This window comes from Mytilus edulis, chromosome 3, assembly GCF_963676685.1.
Source record: "Mytilus edulis chromosome 3, xbMytEdul2.2, whole genome shotgun sequence".
NCBI lineage: Eukaryota > Metazoa > Mollusca > Bivalvia > Mytilida > Mytilidae > Mytilus > Mytilus edulis.
In genome coordinates, this window is record NC_092346.1 from 26,574,283 (window position 1) to 26,596,178 (window position 21,896).

The following is a 21,896-nucleotide window of genomic DNA, read 5'->3' on the forward strand; positions in this document are numbered from 1 at the left end:
GGTGGAAAGGTGGAAAGACCTAATAATCAGAAGAAATCCAATAGGTCTTTCCACGGAAAGGTGGAAAGACCTAATAATAATCAGAAGAAATCCAATAGGTCTTTCAACGGAAAGGTGGAAAGACCTAATAATACTCATTTCACTTGTCAGAATGTATGACAATATTTATCAAAAGTACCAGGATTATAATATGTCTATATGAGACAATTCATTTTTGAAATTATCAATTTCTCCCACTTGAGTAGCAATATACCAACTTCACCTGCATATGGTTAATACATTTCCCAACTTATTTGGTGTTCCAGAGCTTGCAGCTCCTACTCAGACTTTGTCAAATATCACCAGTGTCTGAGCAGAAAGTTGATTAACCAGTGGTATGTCAAGGAACGTCTAGTCCTTCTAATAAAACAGTTCATCAGTAGGTACCAATACCTTGTTAATAAATATTCCGTATCACCTTCACAAATAATACACGATGGTCTTGAAGTATCGATTCTGGGTACTGACGTTGTTTATCGTCCTAATAACTTGTTATATTATTCTTATATTTGTCTTTATGTATATTTCTTTAACTGTTTAATTTGTTTTTGGTGTTATCCATTAGACGTAACTCTGTACTTCTTTATTTCTCATTGTGTTATTGTTCTAATAATTTTTGAATTCTTGTCTTTCATTTTTGCTAATATGCCCATGTGAAATTTAAAATTATTTGTATATACATTGAACGACAAATATATGTGACGTATGAAATTTTCTGACGTCAGACACGCGAATCAACGAATGTGTTTGTAGATAGATGTTTTTGTGTTTTTATTCAATTGTTCCTTTCAAAATTGTTACACGATGATGACTGCTGTACCCATATTTTGACTATTTTATTTATTATGTCTGTTTAGTTCACGCATTATTGTAAATATAACGGAATATGATGAGACTGTCATCAAGCACTTTAAAACCAGGTTTTATCCACCATTTTCTACATTTGAAAATGCCTGTACCAAGTCAGGAATATGACAGTTCTTGTTCATTCGTTTTTTATGTGTTTTATCATTTGATTTTGCCATGTGATTATGGACTTTCCGATTGGATTTTCCTCTGAGCTCGGTATTTTTGTAATTTTACTTTTTGTCTACATGCTTTTTTGTGTTTCTTTGATACAGATGACGTGGCTCTGTACTAATACATCCAGTAATGTGTTATTGTGCTACTGTGATTTTTTGTTAATGTGCTTTGTCTATATGCCTTTTTGTGCTTCTTTGTACCATATTTGTTTGTTTGTATAGTGATTAAGGTTATAACACAATTTTGACTGCTGTTCCCCTATTTTTGACATTTTTACCTATTATGTCTGTTTGTTTTGTTCACACATCGTTGTGAATATAATTGAATTTGATGCGACTGTCTTACAAGTGAGAGGTTATAGCAAGCTATAAAACCAGGTTTTATCCACTCCTTATTACATAAGAAAATTACCATACCAAGTAAGGAATATGACAAATATTATCCATTCGTTTGATGTGTTTGAACTTTTTATTTTGCCATTTGATTAGGGACCTTCCGTTTCAATTTTTCCTCGGAGTGTAGTTTTTTTATTTTAGTTTTTTTCGCAAACATTGATTATATTTTATCTAGATTGTTCAAAGAATTGTCATAGCCAATGAGAAATAAATAATTGATATGGGTCTGCACAATCAATAATTTACAATAGTCATTTCTGGATTATTTATTATAATTATGTACATCTAAAAAAATAAATTTTATCATAAGCAAACACTATGAACTAGTTACAGTATGAAATGGCATAGTATATATACTAGACTGTACTGTTTTTTTACTCTACCAGTCTGAATTGGTCTGAATTATATTTGTCATGAATCAAACCCACTCTTAACCAGACTCGACTGTGTATAATATGACGTATTTTTATGCCCCATTTATGGGCATTATGTTTTCTGGTCTGTGTGTCCGTCTGTTCGTTCGTCTGTTTGCTGTTCGTCCGTCCGTCTGTCCCGTTTCAAGTTAAAGTTTTAGTTAAAGTTTTGGTTAAAGTTTTTGGTCGAGGTAGTTTTCGATGAAGTTGAAGTCCGATCAACTTGAAACTTAGTAAACATGTTCCCTATGATATGATCGTTCTGATTTTAATGCCAAATTATGGATTTTATCCCATTTTCACGGCCCACTTAACATTGAAAATAATAGTGCGGATGGGTCATTTTTGTACTTGGGACACATTCTTGTTTTTTCAAAGTTGATGTTTTTCTGAAACTGTTTTGCATTTCACAAATACGGTATAATACTTTTACTTTAAATATTCATCCCTTAATCTTGTTAACTTTGTATTCACATTCTATCATAGATCACTTTTAATCGTTCAGTGTATGTTAATCTGTGTTACCACGTTTTTTTGATTGAGTTAATCCATTCCAATTGATATTTTATAGTGTGTCTTTCTAGCTTGTGATGTTACACTATTATTTCAGATAATGGAGACGGTTTGGTACCATTAAAACGTTTAATCCCGATGCAATTGTTTGCACCTGTACTAAGTCAGGAATTTGATGTTCAGAAGTTGTTGATGTGGTTCATAAGTGATTCTTGTTTCTCGTTTTTTTATATCGATTAGGCCGTTGGTTTTCTCGTTTGAATGGATTAACTCTAGTATCTTTGGGGCCCTTTATAGCTTGCTGTTCGGTGTGAGCCAAAGCTCCGTGTTGAACACCGAACCTTGAATTATAATTATTTTCTTTTATTTATTATGACTTGGATGGAGAGTTGTCTCATTGACACTCATACCACATCTTCCATTCTCGATCTGTACTCGACCTATTTTTTCAGTCTAAACCATACTGGTCGAAATAATACTCGACCAGTCTGAACCATACTTGACCAAATAACCTCTACTTTTTTAAATATTAACTGTTAAAAAGATTTTCTTTTACCTTAAAAACACACATATACTGAGGCAATTAAACCTTATTAAGGTGTTTCTTGTTCGGCATGTGTTTTTTTTAAACTTAATTTCCCTTAATTCCTGAATAAAACTACAGTTTTACAGTTTAGCAGTTTTAATTAAGACCTCTTCTGATAAACTTTGGTAAAATGTGCATTAGAGGTTCCATGGAATAATGGTTCTCGCCGGCGATTACTGCTGTCAGTGTAAAAGTGCGTCTATTTTTCAGTAAAATACAGAATTTAAAAAAAATCACAAATTTTCATTGGACAATCTCTCTTGGTCTTGAATGTTGGCTACTGTCAAAGTTTCGCAAGGTTACAAATTCATTATATCAAAAACTTTCATCCCAGAATGTCGAAGTCCATTCTTTCAGAAAAATACATTGCTTGAGACATAGTTTCAGACGACTCTACGAAGGTCTGACGAAGTATTTGTTGTGGGACAAACTTTATCCCCAGACTCCATGTACTTAAATACCTTTTGAAAAAGTCAATTTATCAGCCAACTGAAAATATTTTCAGAATATGGCTCTGGATACTGTCTTTTGGTAATACTAAAATTTCATAAATTTCAACGAATGTTTGAGTTATTGATGACTGAAAAACATTAACTTCAGACTTAGACTGAAAGTTTACTGTATGAAAACCTAAAAAAGAACTCAGTTCAATACAGAAAAATCAAAATAAATATTTACAAAATTTCGTTCTGGATACAATTATTTGAAAAGTAAAAATTACAAAAGTACTGAACTCCAAGAAAGATTCAAATCGGAAAGTCCCGAATCAAATTGCAAAATGATTCACAAAGTTCTGTACAAATTTCATTAATTTCCAATGGGTTTGCAAATATTGGATATTGATGACTATAAAAAATTATCACAGTCTGAAACGAAATGTTGACAGCGGCTTTATCGATGCCTCGCTTTTACTCGCTTTCTCGCAAAACGTTTTGCAGGCTGGACAAAAATAACTATATCTATCATGAAAAACACACAAAAAAAAACCAACAGTCCGATAAATTGATGAGATTATATTGATATTGAAAAAATATTAGCTATTCGACAAAAATATGACATTACTGGGCTCACTTTCACTTATTTGAGCCTTTATACACAGCTACTTTTGCATTGGTACTATTTCTGTACTAAAAATTTGTAGTACTGGAAATCTACTTTTAATATTCAGTACCAAAATATTTAGTACAAATCAAGTACTGTACAATACAAGTACCTAAATATTACAATAGTTTTAAAGTAAAGAAATAGTACTAAATATAAAATGTAAATTTCCAGTACTGCATTGTTTTAGTACAGAAATAGTACCTATGCAAAAGTAGCTGTGTAGCACATGTTTATATGTATATTAAAGTTAAATACCATATACAATATAGATTGATATTAACAGATGTTTTGTTATCTGGATAAAAGGTGAAAAATATTAAAACACTTAGTGTATTTAAACTTTATATATATAATTGATAGTTCCTTATATTTTTTTATTTTATTTTTCACAAACTAATATAGATCTACAAATTATCTATCAATGCCAACAACTTTATCTTCACAATGTTATATACTGAAATATATCCTTAAATGAAAAAAAGATTATAATTTTATGAAAATAGTATTTGCAAATATTGACCCCAAACAGGATCAAATACAAATTTAAAACATTAACACACACAACAAAAATAAAATACCACATACTAACTGTGACTTCTACCTTCAAAACTAACATGACTAAACAAAATAAATATCAATTGATTATATACAATCTTTGATAGACTATCTATCTATATATACGTATTTATTACACAATTTCTGTACAAAGGGAAATAACTTAACCAAACAATTATATTGCTTTATGCTGAAAGGTCTACAACTCAACAATGAGAAAAGCCAAAAGGGTGAATTTGTAATAGACCTTCATTTATTCCTAGGACACAACATATTGATTGAAAGACTGATTGAAAGTATTTGATCTATTAAAAATATTGAATGCATAAGTAAAATGTAAACTAAAATGTTTTAAACATATGCAATATTAAATTTATAAAACATGCAAAACATTCAATAAAAATAACTACTATAAAGTAAACAATATTTTAGAAAGAAAACCAAAATAACTCGTCAAGGGAAAAGTAGAAAAAAAAGTACTAGTATATCAACACTGAATTAAAAAAATATATATCACTAAAATAATCTGTCTGAACTTAGGTTTTACCTTTTGATTTTGTCTGTGTAACTTTGAAAGTGTGGCATTCCAACTTACTTGATTCCAGTGTCATTTACAAGTCTTACCAGAACAAACGCGTTCATCATGTAATAAATCAAAGGCTGCTATCTTTAATTAGCTTTTGCATATATTTAAAAAAAAAATCAATATATTTTGACAAACTAACATGGCATCAAATTAGGTAATTAGCATCAGAATAATTGTAAGGTAAATTATGTTTATTGACGATAATGAGTATCTGCTTAGTGATAATATTAAGAAATATAAAATAGTACCCTTTTCATGAAATGCTGTATTATACTAGTAATCAAACAGTAATGATTTTCAAGTTTCAGGAATTTTGCACTACTTTTTGAATTTTTGAATGCTTTATATTAACACTCGGTTAAGCCTGCTTATACACTTTGTTTTATGGTTAATTTTTCAACTTTCTTAATTATGATTAAACACTGAAACTGAAAACCAAGAATTTAAACAACTAACAAATAAATTATCTTAAAAAGTAGGTTCCAAACTCTTCTAATATCAAAGAGTTAACGCATGCACTACATATTAATAATTAAGAGGACCTAACTGCGTAATTTACAATCATTATAAACAAATTTTTCTACAGAATTTTCGAATACCAGACACGCAGAATTAAAATATCTCACATATAAAATCAGATGAGGGAAACTTCAAAATTGTACGGTAAGGTCTGTATGGTTGTTTTTTCCGCCCACGTTTTTATTTTTTTTTGTAAATGCATGGTTCGTACAAAGACTCACTTAATCTTCATCTGGAGCTTCCAGATTGATATTCTTTCTAAGGTCGCTAAGAACCTTTACAGCTGAAGGCCGCATATTAGGATCTGAATCCCAGCAATTGTCTATCACACTGACCAAAAGCGTTTGAGGTAAAGGTTTTAAAAACATAGGTCGGTCCCCTCGCATTATAGAGTCTATGAAGTCGTCATATGTAGTTCCCCCGGTCCATTTTTCATCACAAAATGCACGTTTTTTATACCATGTTTCCCAAATTACAACACCAAATTGAAACATATCAGATTCACATCCACAGTATGACTCCAAGTAAACCTCTGGTGCTCTGACGATAGGTATTCCTTCTATAGTACCACGAGCGACTTCTTCAATGATTCCACAGCTCGATAACTTCGCATCCTTTCCTTTAATCTTTAAATAGATTTCACATTTTTTTATTCGGATTTTATACATTTATATTTTTAAATAAATCAAAAGACAAAAGATGAGTAAAGAGTATGAAGAAATGTGCTATATTTTAAAGACAATATGAGATGGAGAAAAAAATTGCGATCTACTGGTGCTTTCACAAATAATGTTATTATCAAATTAGATAAGGAGGCATTTGGAAAAAATGTCTCACTTCCGGGAAAATCTAAAATGGCGGACATCATACTTAAATTAGCCCAATATCGAAGGTTAGTATATGAAAAGGTGTTATAAACATGCTACTATCATAATATTTGGTACAAACCTTTATTATGTACTACTTTCGGATATATGATATAGATTTGATGTCTTCAAAAACCCTACTTCCGGTAAAATCCAACATGACGGACATTGTACTAAAATAAGCTTATTTTTAGGGAGGGTAATTGAAATGTGTTTTAAAGTTTTGCTACTATCATTATATTGTGCAGGAACCTTTCTTTTGTGATTTTTATCCATACAATGTATAAGACATATGTCTTAAAAACCCTTACTTCCGGTGATATCCAATATGGCGGACATAGAAATATTGATATTTTTATATTTTGATATTGAGCTTTTTTCAAATTGGAAAGAAAATGATTTGTTTTTTTAGCTGGTCATTAAATTTTTGGCTTTCAGTCATCCTCAAAACCACTAATGCTATTCAGCTTTATATGATTAAATACAAAGTTAATAACTCCGGTACAAAAAAAACCCAATATGACGTAAATTTCAAAGATGAGTCCTCAATCCATATATTCGATGTTGAGTTCTGGATAGATTGATTAAAACAAAATAAAATCACAAAAGTTCTTAAACATCTTAAGAATGTCTAATTTATGGCCGCAAATACATGTTTATTTACAATCGGAGAGCTTATTTTCCAAATTTAAAAAAATCGTGGTTTTGTTTCTTGCATCTATAATGTACAAGCTCCTGATAAAGAGGCCTCACAAAGAGTTGTCCAAAAGGTTCCCATAGATCATACTTTCCCTTCGCCATTTATAAGCATCTGGACTAGTTAGCATAGGAACCAATACTTGCTGAAAAAGACTAGACCGAGTAGTGGGAATAGCCTCAATAAGTATTTCCTCTTCCAAAAACACAATGCTTTCTTGCTTCGTTAACCACATCTGATAAGTTTGTTCGATCTTACAACAAGACCAAGTATTGTTCGATCTTACAACAAGACCAAGTATTGTTCTATCAATGACATTGTCAAATCCATATCTGGTGATGTTAGCTGATCAATCATCATTTTTAATCATAGAGTCACATCTTCAAACACCATGCATGTCACCAACGCAGTTCCTTTTCCAGCAAACGTGTAATCTCTCAATGCCTAGTGTATTTGAAAGGTCATGGATAGATATATATCTGAAGCTTTTTTTTCACTTCAAAATGCAAGCCAAAGTTTGTCTGCCCCTATGTCACTGAATAGTGAAACAGCAATGACAGCAACATCAGTATCTACTGTTCGAGTCATGACTCATTAAGTCTGTGTTTCACTGCATCAGGCACATGCATCTTGATTCAAGTTCAGCCTCTTTATGTAAACATAGTGCTAAGCTTGAAACATCATCATGTGGTGGTTAAAATCTATTGAGCAAGCTGTTGCGAATGAAAACTTAAAAGTTCTTTCTTATTGTCGTCATCTCTCAGCAAACTTTGCCAATTTGAGGATTTTGTTTCGACTCTGGATTCGTCTGTGTATTCCATTTCCCCTAAATCATGTACATGTGGCTCTTGCTTCTTATAACACATGATCAGGATATTCTATCTTATCTACCTCGTGAAGTTTATCACCATGTTCACATTAAGAGGCTGCCAATAGAATCATGGTGCATGTGTCTGATGCAATGAAACACGAACTTGCACGAGTCATGATTCGAATAGTCGTTACTGATGATGCTGTCATTACTGTTTCGCTATTCCATGACATGGGTAGAAAAAACGATGGATTGTGTTTGGGAGGGCAAAAAACTTTGGATAAATATATATCTATGACCTTTCAAATGCACCTGGCAATGAATGATTACACACACTTATTGTGATCTATGTCTTTACCGGTTTTGATATGGTTCTCTGATTGCTTGAAAAGGAAAAAAACAAAAACTACGTGGGAGACATTGATGGTATTTGAAGATATGACTTTAACATAAAGTATGATGATTGATCAGCCTAAATCACCGAAGTTTAACTGTAAGATCACACAAACTTATCAGATGGGGTAACATGGTTAACGAATCAAGAAAATAACTATTTGCGCAAAAGAGAAGACTAATTGAGGGTATTCCATCAATTTGGTCTAGTCTTGTCCAGCATGTAAAACGTGCAAAATACTAAGGCAGTTGTTTAGGGTGGCGAGCTTGGAATGGGCTATTATGCTACCCAGTTCAGGCAATAATAAGGCCTCATCATTTTGTCTGAAGCTTGTGCATTGTGGATGTTCTAGGGAATGTGGTCCAATGCCAACAAAATGCTTCATCCTAAGCATCAGAAACAAATTCCATAAAATCAACAGTTTAAATGACACGTACTTCAACAAGTCAAGCATAACCTGTACCTAGACCTACAAATTTCGAAAGACCTCAAATGGACCACCCACATATTAAACGTGGCAAAGAAAGCAAATTCATCACTAGACTTTCGAAGAAGAAATTTGAAATACGATTACAAAAAAAAAACCAGCTTACATCTCGATCGTCAGATCAACGATGGAATATGAAGCCATAGCACGGGACCTCTACATGGTAACACACACAAATAAGCTAGAAAGGATACAACGTCACCGTCAAGATTTATCACCATAGATTACAAGTCAAGGGAGGACGGGTGTGTCTCCAATATGCTTGCCCACCTGGAACTACAAGACCTCCAGAAATTGCAAGACAAACAAGCTAGAAGTTGATATTTATGTACAAAGTGGTTTAGGTGCTGATTCCCGCTATTGAACCAGACGAATTTCTTTAAAAAGCACGTCCTAAGAGAAACATAACTGTCAAGAAGTTCGAAGAATACCACGCAACAAATATTGTGGAAAAGCAAGTAAAGAATTACTCTAAGTGTTTTGCCATTCCACTAAGCAAAACATCACAATACTCAAACTCATTCTTTGTAAAGATAGTGATCGCGTCGAATCAGGTAGACGACAGTGTAGTGCGCGCATCAAATCTGCTGTTACGCCTCATCAATAAATCGGCGGCATTCTCTCAAAATGTTATATTAAAGCAAGAATTGTTATCGACAACGTATTCATCAGAATACAGATACAGAGGATGTCGCGGTCGTTGTTAATGCGGAAAATCGGGTCTTCCGTGCACTGCTTTGTTTGCATGTGGTGGTGACTGTAAATAAACATGTTTTAGCTAAATAGTAGTAAATTGAAAAAAATGTTTTAGTACTTTTAATTAGTAATTTTATATTGTTTTAATCAATCTATCTAAAACTCAAAATCAAAGATATGGATTGAGGACTCATTTTTGAAATTTACGCCATATTGGGTTATTTTTACCGGAAGTGTTATTTAAAAATTTACAACAGAATAAAATAAGTGGTTTTGAGGATAACTAGAAGCCAAAAGTTTAATGAAAAATCAAAAAATCAAAAAAAAACCAACATTTTCTTTACATTTTTAAAAAGTTGAATATTAAATAGAAAATTGATATTTCTATGTCCGCCATTTTGGATATTACCGGAAGTAGGGTTTTAAAGAGATATGTCTTATACATTGTATTCGAGAAGCACAAAAGAAAGGTTCCTGCACAATGTAATGATAGTAGCAATACATTTAAAGACATTTCAATTACCCTCCCTAAAAATAAGCTTATTCTAGTAGAATGTCCGCCATGTTGGACTTTTACCGGAAGTAGGGTTTTTGAAAACATCTTATCTATATCATATATCCAAAAGTAGTATATATAAAGGTTGTTACCAAATATTATGGTAGTAGCATGATAATAACACCTTTTCACATACTAGCCTTCGATATAGAGCTTATTTAAGTATGATGTCCGCCATTTTGGATTTTACCGGAAGTGAGACATTTTTTTCAAATGCCTCCCTATCTGAAATAAAAGAGTAATAGTTGAGGAAGGTCTATGTAAGATTTCATGCTTGTAGCAGGATGTGCACAATTCGTCTGAAATATGCTTGTAGCCGCCGGACTAAATAGCATGTTGTGCCTTTTCATTCAAAACTCAGAAGAGTAAATCTCACGTATAAATTATCCTTTCTTTAAGTCAAGTAAACAAATGTTACAAATACTATTTAATTATTTTAGCGGATTTCGTATGGCTGATGCATTCGCCTGACGTATTTTATTTCGCGGTATTTCCGAAAATATCAAACATTAAGTAAGGAATAAAAGTATTCAGTTGTTCATAACTAGGTTTTCATTAGTTTAACAAAAGAAACAAACTAAAAAAAAAGATTAACCAATCATTAAAACAATCTTATTTTCGATATATTTTATCATCTGATTATGTTGTTATTTACACAAAAAAAGATATGTCGTATTACTTGAGGCATTATTTGTTAAATTTATCCAGTTTTTCTTACTTGGTTTTCTGCATGGATCGTTTTTGCTGTCTTAACATTTGAGTACAATTGAGGTTATGTAATGTCAAACAATCAACATGATATTAATGCAATGGTTTTTTACTGCATTTGTTTAGCGTGTATATATAGAAAAAGAAGATGTGGTATGATTGCCACTGAGAAAACTTTCCACAAGAGACAAAATGAAATAAACAACTATAGATCACGATAACGTGATTTCAGTTTTCCAATGCCAAATCCTTTTCTATTATCAATTTTACGTCATCGGGAATCTGATATTCTGAAGTTGTGGTTTGTTGATGTGGTTCATAAGTTTTATAGTTTTTATACGCCCGTCAAAATTTTGACGGGACGTATTATGGTATACAAATGTCCGGTGTCCGTCCGTCTGTCTGTCCGTCCGTTTGTCCGTCTGTCCGGCGTAAACATGTCGCACCGTAACTTGAGAACGACGTATCCAAATTTCATGAAACTTAATATAGTTGTTTCTTATGATGGTCAAATGATCTGTATACTTTTTGGTGAAAATAAGATTTAAACTTTTTGAGTTACAGCACTTTGTAACTAAAACAGGGGTGTGTTTTTTTTTCACATGTCGCACCGTATCTCAAAAACGTTTCTTGATTATTGCTTAAAACTTTACACACTTCTTAGTTATATTAATCTTAATATCTGTATTCTTTTTGGTGATGACTCAAAATTTTATTTTTGAGTTATTGAGTATTTTGTAAAAAAGGGGAGGTTTTTTTTTACATGTCGCGCCGTATCTCAAAAACAATTTATGATTATTGCTTGAAACTGTACACACTTCTTTGTTATACTAATTTAAAGATCTGTATACTTTTTGGTTTGATTCAAAATTTTATTTTAGTGATATTTGTAAAAAAAAACAGGGTGTGGGGTTTCACATGTCCCGCCGTGTCTCAAAAACAATAAATGGTTATTGCTTAAAACTTCCTCAGAAACTATTTATGATTATTGCATAAAACTTCCACACAAGACGTCGGGCGTATCATGCGCTCATGGCGCAGATGTTTATTTATATGGATAAGACCGCTGGTTATCTCGTTTTAATAGTTTAACTCTAGTTATTTTGGGGGCCTTTTTTAGCTTGCTATTCGGTGTGAGCCAAGGCTCCGTGTTGAAAATGCCTGTGTCAGGAATATGACAGTTTTTATCCATTCGATTGATGTGTTTAATCATTTAATTTTGCCATTCGATTAGGGACTTTCCGTTTTGAATTTTCCTCGGAGTTCAGTATTTGTTTGATTTTTCTTTTTACACGAATACTTAAACTCCCCGGCAGTTCAAGTTCCGAATGAATGAAATCGATACTACGTAATTTTTTCCTTCTTTTTCTTTAACCCTTTCCCTTTCAGACCGGTACAGCTTACCGGTAAAGCTAAATTTTAAGATGTTTTGGGGCATTTAATCTCGTTCCATCGCCATTTTCTGACGTACAGATGTGGTTAAGCTCAAATTAATCCTCAGAATACCAGCAATGTGATTTAATGTGCATCACACTTCTATCATTATCAGTTTATAGTCAAGTAGCCTCTTACTGACATGTGATTTTTCTGTAAAAAAAACTTTTTTTTCTTCGAATTATAAGGAATATTTTAAAAAAAAGTGCATTTGAAACTGTTATTATGGGGGGATTATGATTTTTTTTTCAATAAATGTGCAGTGAGTTTTTGAAAACTAGTATTAAAATAATAGTTCTTACTTGTACATTAGTTAAAAATGTAAATTTAAGTGTACCAGCGCAATCACAAACTTGAAATGCGCTAAAAATCATAGTCATTTCTTTTAAAGATTTTATCGTAAAAGAGACAAAAAACACTAAAATATCCTGATTTTTTTTTTGTAAAATTGACATAGATGTAACAAAATATGATTTGTTTAAAGGAACATGCATATTTCAATGACAAAATTACAGACTAATGAGTGGATTCCTCCAATATATGCGTAAAAATCATGCATTAGGCACAAACATATATCATCTGAACACATCATTTGTAAAAGAAAACTAGCTGGGGTGAGGATCTTCATACGTTTTTTTTGGTTGTACTTTTCAAGTCTTATATTTTGGTATTTGATTTGACCTTTCAAGTGTTTTGAGTCAAACATCACTTATTTTTCTCTTATATATGCATGGCTAACAAAATTATAATTCTGATATGTGTATGTCTTTTTTGACAAGCGGCATTATTAATATATTTAGATATTTACCAAAATATTGCTCAATCTGATGTTCTTATGAACAAATCCTGTTTGATGCAGGTATTCAATACCATTTAAGACACCCACAAGGTATCTCTGTCGAATTCGCCATGTAAGTTGTTTACACAATATTTCATCTTCAAGTTTCTTATCACACACTTCTGTAAAAACATGAAAACTTTTTCCAGGACTTTCATCAACAACTGAAAAACCATAAAGGGCCACTATATTCTGGTGTCGTAATTTTCTGAAATGAATATTGAAAAAAAGTTTAGTATCTACAATATTCTACCTCGTTTATTAGAATACACTAGTCCTGGTACATCAAATGAAGACCTGATGCTAGTAAAATAACTTGAAGATAGTCATTTCTATTTATGGGGGAGCTATGCATAACCGTATGTCACAGTGGATTCATACACGTAACAGGTTTAGCTAGCTTTGAAACCAGATTTAATCCACAATTTTCTACATAAGAAAATGCTTGTACCAAGTCAGCAATATGACATTTGTTGTTCATTCGTTTGATGTTTTTGAGCTGTGGATTTTCACACTTGATCAGGACTTTCCATTTTGAATTTTTCTCGGAGTGTAGTATTTTTTTGATTTACTTTTTGTTACATCCGTACTTCTATTCTGCATATAGATTACAGTTTTTATATCAAAACCTAGAAAAATAAGATTTAAAATCAATTTAAGTGTTTAATTTTGTAAAGGCAGATCACTTAGCGCAAATCATTTTCATGTGATTGGATCGTGAAAGCTCTTGTATGGGATTGTGAATGTAATTAAATGTTAATTTTACTTCAAAATATGTGAAAAAAATTGCTAAATTTTCAAAACGTGGAACAAATCCGAACAAACAAATATGTCTGTCAAAATGATTCAACATTACCGTGCTATAAAATAAAGAAAATATGCAGTACTTGATGAGAAAACACAAAAGGCGCAATACATATCTATGGGATTCATATAAAAACACATATGACTGGCACGTTTTTTGTACCTATAATGGGCATATTCAAATATATCATTTGAAACTTAATCTTTGGTGTGTCCGATAGAACAGTCAAATGAAAGTATGCTCTTCATTGAAATCGTTCATATGCTTATAAAAACCTTGAAATTTGTTGACTTTTCATCAAACGTGATCGTGAAAGATCAGGCAACGCATTATTTTGATCGTGAAAGTCAATGCATGACCACTTTATGACCAGCAATCAATATTGCTTTTACCACTTGATGTACTCGCAAATGATTGAAGCGTGTAACTTTTTTGATAAGAACGAACACTGAAGCTATAAAGTTCATAAGAATAACTAAAAGCGTGTCTTGATTAGTTGATTTAAAAAATAGAAGGACATCCAGTAGCGCACGTTGTCGAAAAGAAAAGGTATATATGTATCTTTAAATGCATCGGTGTAGATTTCCTATGATAGCTTTTTCTTATATTTTTTCAAAACATAAATTTTATCATGCTTTTTTTCAAAAATATAATAAAAACTATGAGTCACCGTGCTTTTTAAAGCTTCTAAAGAGTCGTGTTCAAAATTGCCAAAAAAAAAAAGAAATAAAATATGAAAGGATAGGTTTTATGCTTTTAGAAAATGAAAAGAAAAAAAAAATGGTGTTACAGAGATTGAAATTGAAAGTTTCTTTAACATTCCTTTATTAAAATTGTTTACTGTTAATGTTATCTTCCCTTACATGGCATGCTGAACAATTGATTCGAAGAAACACAGTATTAATTGTGTTAAAATATTCTAAATAATGCAATAAATCTCTTATAATTCTATGTTAAAATTAACATCTCACACATTAATTGCTACTCGTTTTAAAAATTTGCAGATTTTTAAAGCAAAGAACTAAACCGATTGTGTCTTGCTATTTTACATTCAAAGGTGGTGATATACAGTTAATCTACCATACTCTGTTGGTTATTGTCTGCCCTAAGACTTAACGTGGTTAAAAACTTATTCATCTGTACAGTATGAAATGATTGAATAACTATTAACTGCATAGTTTATTACATACTATATTATCAGAACTTAATTGAAAGCCGAATTATATTTTCACAGCAATCAATTTACATGCGATGTAAATTTCGTTCTTCTTGTAAACTGTTATTACTGCGACGGCGTTGTATTCAAATCAGTTTACAAAAATAATTGAAAAATTATGTAGCAAGAAAAAGGAATAAAAACTAATCATTTTAATTTCACATATTTTTTGGATCAAAATTGAAAACTATCATTTTCCCCCTTAATTTTACCAAAACTGTATTCAATAAACATTGACAATAAAATAAATTTAATTCAGAAACTGATATTTTGTATATTTCGAAATCACAGCACACTATTTCTCATAAAAAAAAATCAAACAAACACACTGTCAATGGGTTTGAATAAATCATTAGTTTGAATGCAATAAAATTTCGGTAAAGTTAATAATCAGAATCCTACTGATGTAATTCTGTATGATCATATTTTGCCTTATTGTTACAAGTATATATTTTAAACCTGTTAAAAAGGGAAAAATATATATAATATTATCGATTCACTTAAACAGAAATAAAATGAAATAAACCAAAAGATATAAAATTCACAACTCAATTGTTTTTATTTGTTTTAATATAGTGCAGCACTGAATGTTGTCAACGTTTTCATTCAGGTAAAAAAACCTTTTATTAGCTTATTTATTTTCATCTCACTTTATAATGTTGTCAACTCAGCATATAAGAAAATAAAAATAAAAACATGCTTAATTGGATGAAGGATGCCATAAACTATTTTCTCGGGGAAACAATCTATTTTATTAAACTTCACGTTAAAATGCCATATTTTTATTAAAGTTATTAAAGATAATACATAAGTTTCTACGTTTTGGCTCAGATTCTATAATTTGACTGTAAAAAAATAAATAAAACATCTTGCTTCACTTTTGATTTTTCTAATACCAGTAACGTAGTTAAGTACGTGACGTCATAGAAAATACTGTTCAATAAAATTCATCTGTAAAAGACAATAATGATGATAAATTTAATAATACATAGCTGGAAAGGGTGATAAAGAAGATTGGTACCCCTCAAAAAAGTAGTGTCAATCTTGGCTTCGCCACGGTTGACAACTCGGAGTAACAATATGCTCAATCACTCTCTCACCTATGTGTTACTTAAGAAATAATTCTTTCATGCCATGATCTATGCTCATTTTTACATGGGTAGGCATAAATATGTCAATATCTTAATACTGAGCGTTAGCGAGGTAATACATACTTACAAATATAAATTTTGAGAAATGATACCAGTATTATGTTAGAGGCTGGATGTAAAACAACCGTTTTTGATTTTTAAGATGCCATGAATTCACTGTAATGAACCAGTTTGATCCTGAATGTCACTTATGCTGCAATGTTTTGCAAATCACTACCGACTGTATTTTTGTTACTCTTAAAAAGTAAAAACTAATTCTTTCAGACAAGGAATAACTATTCCAATTTACAGAACAGGTTATATTATATGTCCTGTTTTGTCTACATTGAAATACCATGAGTTGAGGCAGTCACACAGAGTCCTTTTTTTATTTTTAAAGATAGAAAACCTTTAAATAGTTTTTTTTTTCATTTCACATGTCAAAATTTTACTTGATAAGTTATGCATATCTAGTGATTACTACAATGGTCATTATTTTCGAATAGGTGCTGCTACTTCTGCCCTTGAGGCCCGTCTTGAAGTTCTTTTAATTTTAATACTTGGTAGATGGTCTTTAAATTGCTACACAATATATATTCATACTTCCTCTAAGGATGATCAGACAGACTTAAATTCAGGTTAAAAGTATTAATTCAACTTACAACAAAGGTTCCGCTATTTAACTTAGGGCTACACCTACTTTGCACCTGTATTTGTATTTGGCCGATCCGATACAAATTCTACACATAAGTCTTTGTATCTTTTCCCCAAATTTAAATTTTTATATTGATATGAAAAGAAGATAACTCAATTTTAACTTCAAATTGCCAAACAGCTGTTAGTCTCCAGTTTTGTAATTATTTTGCATATATATTAGTTGTAAGATTATACATGTTTTACTTGTAATAATTGTTTTCATTTATCTTATTATTGTCGGTTTACTATTCAATCAAGGGATATATCCATTTTACATATGAATAAAGAGATGTGGGTATTCATCAGTGAGAAAGCAATATGCGAATAGAATACCGTACTCTTTATACATGAAATAGTATCAGTATAAACTTGGCAACTGGTCTATTAAATACAACAGAACCAGACACGATCACTATTCTGTTCCACATTCAATGTTTATTACATGTTTTCATATTTATCCGGAACAAATTGAACTGGGCCGATTTCTTAAATCACCGTATTTATCGACCACCTTTAATTTCTGTGACACCGTCCGCATCAATATTTCAACTCATGGAAAATGGACGACATTTCTACTTTTTGAGGAAACCGAGACATACCACTGTCAAGTACGTTTGATTCATTCATAAACTGTGATAAATTAATCTGTTTTTTAACTCCGATATTTTTGGTTAAGTGATTTATAAATACATAAAAACTGTAAGTTATCTATTTCCGAGAAATTCGAACTGTAAACTCTACTTTCGTTTTTGACTCGATTAATCATGTTAATAATCTTGTATTTAACTTTCATATTTAATTTGTACACATTGCAAAATATTGTATTTTTATTTCTTTCAGTTTACTAAAATACTACTTTGTAAACCTTTCTGGTGGAATTTATAATTACAATTTCCATACAAGTTGTGTTCGTTATATATTCATCGAGATTGCGATTGCAGTCACCTGGTTAAACTAGTTGAGTCCGGCTCAGCATAGTAAATTGACAACATCTTGTCTACACATCTCCTGATCAGGAAATACAACGGAGCATCGTTCGTAGCTGTTACATCGACACTACGCAACACAGCTTGTGCGTCATAGGCAGCAAACCAACAACGTTGAACAAACATTGCCGATTTACATCATGGATCCCAGTCACGCGGAACAGCAAGAAGAGGTTCAGCTCCCAGAGGGAAATGTCCCAGATCTAGACCTACTACAAAATCCGTCTAACACAACACCTTCAAATGAAAATGTCGAGACTAGGCGAGTGCGTTACCGCACAGAAAAAGGTAAAGGAGTTTACACAGAAAAACGTAACAAGTTCTGTGAGGAACTAGAGGCCCTTTGGTCAGATATAACAACCCAGTTATTGGAAATCACCACACCTCCCAATGAACTTCAGCAAGTCTTAACAATTCAGGACAATTTTGTAAAAGCCTGTACAAATTATCGTAGGCTCACAGACGACTATCTGGACTTCCTAAAAAGGACAAGAACTTTGGACAGTCAAAAAGACATAGACGCATGTAACCTCACATTGGATCTTCGTCTGTCCGAAGTGGAACTGGCCATGGAATCTCTACACGAGCATCGCCTTGCCCTCACTAAGGCTAAATCAACTAAAACAAGGACCCCAGGCTCAAAGGGTAAGAAAACCTCCCACAGCGGTAGCTCTAACGTATCGGATATGTCAAGCCTAGCACGGAGGAAGCGTGCCAAAGCAGACGGAGGCCGCTAAATCAAAAATAGCCTTTGTTGAACAACATTCACTTATCCTACAACAAGAAGCAATGTTAGAAAAACAAATCAAACAAGAGTCTGCACGTGTAAGCCGAGAAAAATCCGAGCTGAAGGCCAAGTTAAACCTTATAGAAGCACGCAAAGAGGCTACAGCCGCAGAAGCCGAGGCTCGTATCCTGGAATACGATGACAGCCAAGCGTTTAGCGATCTCCCTGACGAAAAGAAGGACCCGCTCCAGCGTGTGCAAGATTTCGTCAATAAACTTCCTGTATCAACTGCTGTAAAGGAAGTAGCAGGACCTCAAAAGAAAAAACAAATTCCTGTTAAGATTGAGCTGAGTTATGAAGCACCAGCGTTCGTGCCATCCGTGGCACTGAACTTACTGTCAGACATCTGCTGTCTTGCCTTCCGATACTAAGTCACCGGAAGTTACCTTAATCTGGGATTAGTAAATGGCATACAAAAACTAGGCCTTTCAGGTGAGATCCCTGCTGAACACCAAAACAGGGTGTTAAAGAAGCGATCCCTGTCTTATACACAAAACAAGACGTTATAGAAGAGATCTCTGTTTCACACCAAAAATAAGGCGTAATAGAAGAGATCCCTGTTGCACACCAGCGTCAAATCAACCTTACATCGGAGATAACTAGATTCCTCTTACGTAAGGACCTGCTTTTCTCCCGATTAACAAGCTTTAACGATCGGGCAGAATCCTTCCATACTTGGAAAGCAAGCTTTAAGAACGTGACTGATGAGTTTCAAGTCTCTGACTCAGAACAGATCGATTTACTGATCAAGTGGCTCGGTCCAGAGTCTGCTAAACATGCCATTAGCATAAGAGCATCGAACGCCAACAATCCTACCCTAGGTATTCAAAGATTATGGAAGAGGCTTGACGAGCGGTATGGTGCTCCAGAAATGTTGGAAGCCTCTCTCATGAGTAAACTTGCCAAATTTCCAACCTTGACGAATAGGGACAACGCACGTCTCTATGAACTGTCAGACATTCTATCAGAAATAGAATATCACAAGGAAAATCCCAAGCTGGGATGTTTGCTAGCATATTTTGACTCTTCGTCCGGGATAAATCCTATTGTTGAAAAATTACCGTACGGACTCCAAGAAAAGTGGATAACGAGGGCTACAAGATACAAGTCAAAATATGAAGTTGCCTTTTCACCTTTCACAAAATTCTCTGCATTCATCAGGGAAATAAGCAAAACGAAGAACGATTCTGGGTTCGTCTTTGGGTCAAAAGCAACACCAAATACAAAAGGTGCTGCGCCAAAGGCTACGTCTTACCCCTAGACTAAAGTTGGTGCTCATAAAACAGCGGTTGAGCAGCAATCTGGAGACGCCAGCAAACAAGGTCTTTGTATTCTGCACAATACAAAGCACTCACTAAATGAATGTCGAGCGTTCCGAACCAAGTCAATAGAGGAACGTAAAGGACTTTTGAAAGAGAGCAATGTCTGTTACAAGTGTTGCGATTCTATCACACACAGGAGACGGGAATACAATGCACGCATAAGTTGTAAAGAATGTGGGAGTAAACAACACACTACCGCACTTCACATCACTAGACCACAGCAACCTGCAAGTTCTCAGTCTAGCTCACCTAAGTAAGCCTACGGCGGGGAGCCTACAGAATCGGCTGAAACTAAGACAACCATCTGTACTGAGATCTGCAAAGATACATATAGCGGGAAATCGTGTGCTTAAATACTTCCTGTGAATGTTTATCACAAAGATAACCAGTACAAAGTTATTCGCCTGCACGCCATCATTGATGACCAATGCAACCAGTCACTAGCATCGCCCGAATTCTTTAATCTTTTCGACGTCAAAGATAAACCGGAGAACTATACTCTATCAACATGCTCCGGCAAAGTAGTCACTTCCGGGAAAAGAGGAAGAGGTTTCGTCATGGAATCAATCAATGGTAATGACAAGTTTGACCTTCCTGTACTGATTGAATGTGATCATGTTCCCAATAATAGGGACGAAATACCTACTCCTGAAGTAACAATGCATCACCCTCATTTAAAAGAACTTAGGGGTAGCATTCCACCAATAGAGGAAAATTGCCAAATTCTTCTCTTAATTGGCAGAGACCTTATAGAGGCACACCATGTCCTTGACCAACGCATAGGACCACCCAGAACTCCATATGCACAACAATTGAAACTGGGTTGGGTAGTGATAGGAGAAACTTGCATTAACAAACAGCATGTGCCTCTTGAGTTAAATGTCAAAATAACTAACATTTTACCTACAGGACAACCTTCAACGTTTCAACCATGTACAAGCTAATTTGACATTCGGGAAAACTACACAGACCCCGTTAAGAAAGATTTACAATCGCCACTCTTTGAAAAAACAAGGGACGATGATAAGCCTGGACAGTCATATGAGGACAAAATGTTTATGAAGCAGATGGACAACGAATTTGTGAGAGACTCGGAAGGAAGTTGGTAGCACCGTTGCCGTTCCGAGTGCCAAGACAGCCATTGCCAAGCATAAGACAACAAGCTCTTCATCGTGCTAATATGTTAGACACCAGTCTGAATAGAAACCCAGTTAAACGGGAACACTTTCTTACATTTATGAGTAAGATCCTAGACAATAATCATGCAGAGCTCGCTCCACCATTGCACGAACATGAGGAGTGCTGGTATTTGCCATTGTTTGATGTTTATCATCCGAAGAAACCCGATCTTCCGCCAAATGTAATGGAGTTTCACTCAACAGCGTCCTGCTAACAGGTCCAGACTTGACCAATGATCTTTTGGGAGTACTGCTGCGTTTCCGGAAAGAAATGGTCGCAGTAACTGCAGACGTTCAACACATGTTTCACTGCTTTGTGGTGAGAAAAGACAACCGAAATTATCTGAGATTTTTATGGCATAAAAACAACGACCTACAAGAGAACCCTGTCGAATTCCACATGAGAGTTCATATTTTTGGAAATAGTCCGTCGCCTGCCGTTGCTACGCTTGGACTCAGAAAAGCAGCTCAGGCATCAAGACAAGAGTTCGGCAGTCACGTGACTAGCTTTGTTACAAGAGACTTCTACGTCGACGACGGTCTTACGTCATGTCCT

General features: G+C 33.5%; 1 protein-coding gene across 1 annotated transcript in view; it reads right to left on the reverse strand.

The window, feature by feature from the left end:
• Positions 1–5,615: 5,615 nt before the first annotated feature.
• Positions 5,616–21,896, reverse strand: part of LOC139516107 (dual serine/threonine and tyrosine protein kinase-like) — a 162,217-nt gene continuing 145,936 nt past the window's right edge. The window contains exons 19-20 of the mRNA XM_071305960.1: positions 13,191–13,428; positions 5,616–6,359 (exon numbers count right to left, since the gene is read on the reverse strand). Coding sequence (XP_071162061.1) covers positions 5,955–6,359; positions 13,191–13,428 — 643 coding nt within the window. The 3' untranslated portion in view covers positions 5,616–5,954. The remainder of the gene's footprint in view (positions 6,360–13,190; positions 13,429–21,896) is intronic.